At 58.6% G+C, this 1362-nt stretch overlaps 2 protein-coding genes across 2 annotated transcripts; both read left to right on the top strand.

Annotated features, from left to right (window-relative positions):
- Positions 1 to 55: 55 nt before the first annotated feature.
- LOC112944920 (potassium voltage-gated channel subfamily A member 7-like) lies at positions 56 to 488 on the top strand (the record flags this gene model as incomplete). Its single annotated transcript, XM_026036441.1, has 2 exons — positions 56 to 417; positions 473 to 488. Coding segments are annotated over 2 exons (378 nt in total), but the record flags the coding sequence as incomplete, so codon positions are not given.
- Positions 489 to 565: 77 nt separating this feature from the next.
- LOC112944919 (KH domain-containing protein 3-like) lies at positions 566 to 1354 on the top strand (the record flags this gene model as incomplete). Its single annotated transcript, XM_026036440.1, has 1 exon — positions 566 to 1354. A coding segment is annotated over exon 1 (759 nt), but the record flags the coding sequence as incomplete, so codon positions are not given.
- Positions 1355 to 1362: the final 8 nt, after the last annotated feature.

The following is a 1362-nucleotide window of genomic DNA, read 5'->3' as shown; positions in this document are numbered from 1 at the left end:
CCTCGTGCGCGTCTTCCGCGTGTTCAAGCTGTCGCGGCACTCGCGGGGGCTGCAGGTGCTGGGGCGCACGCTGCGGGCCTCGCTGCGCGAGCTCGGCCTCCTCGGCCTCTTCCTCCTCGTGGGCGTGGTGCTCTTCTCGAGCGCCGTGTACTTCGCCGAGGCCGAGGCGCCCGGCGCCGCCTTCGGCTCCATCCCCGAGAGCTTCTGGTGGGCCGTGGTGACCATGACCACGGTGGGCTACGGGGACATGGCGCCGGTGACGGTGGCGGGGCGGCTGGTGGGCTCGCTGTGCGCGCTGGCCGGCGTGCTCACCATCGCGCTGCCCGTGCCCGTCATCGCCTCCAACTTCAGCCACTTCTACCGGCGGGAGCTGCGCGGCGGCGGCGACGACGACGGCGACGAGGAGCTGGAGGAGGAGCTGGAGGTGGAGGTGGAGGTGGAGAAGGCGGGCGGCGCGGCGGGCGGCGCCAAGGTCAACGGCGCCGTGATGGGCGACGAGGCGAGGGTGGGCGATGAGTGGGGCGGGGGCGATGACGCCGCGACGGGGAAGGAGACGAGGAGGGGCAACGGCCCAACGGTGGGCRAGGAGTCAACGATGATCAACGACGCAACCGTGGGCAGTGACCCAAGGAGGGTCCGTGGCCCAACCGTGGGCAATGACCCAACGATGATCAATGAGCCAATAATGAGCAATGATCCAATGATGAGCAATGATCCAATGATGGGCAATGATCCAATGATGGGCAATGATCCAATGATGATCAATGATCCAATGATGGGCAATGACCCAAGGAGGTTCCATGACCCAACAATGGTCAATGATCCTATAACAGTCCACGACCCAACGATGATCAATGATCCAGTGATGGGCAATGATCCAATGATGGGCAATGACCCAAGGAGGGTCCGTGACCCAACCATGGTTAATGACCCAACGACGATCAATGACCCAAGGAGGTTCCATGACCCTACCGTGGTCAATGACCCAATGATGATCAATGACCCAATGATGATCAATGATCCAATGATGATCAATGATTCAATGATGATCAATGACCCAATGATGATCAATGATCCAAGGAGGTTCCATGACCCAACCACGGTCAATGATCCAACCATGGTCAATGACCCAACGACGATCAATGATCCAAGGAGGGTCCATGGCCCAACCATGGTCAATGACCCAATGATGATCAATGACCCAATGATGGTCAATGACCCAAGGAGGTTCCATGACCCAACAATGGTCAATGATCCTATAACAGTCCACGACCCAACGATGATCAATGATCCAAGGAGGTTTCATGACCCAACACTGGTCAATGATCCTATGATGATCAATGACCCAATGACGGTCAATGA

The sequence above is a fragment of the Nothoprocta perdicaria genome, unplaced genomic scaffold, assembly GCF_003342845.1.
Source record: "Nothoprocta perdicaria isolate Ctin4 unplaced genomic scaffold, notPer1 scaffold_1785, whole genome shotgun sequence".
NCBI classification, from domain to species: domain Eukaryota; kingdom Metazoa; phylum Chordata; class Aves; order Tinamiformes; family Tinamidae; genus Nothoprocta; species Nothoprocta perdicaria.
This window is presented reverse-complemented; position numbering and strand designations above follow the sequence as displayed.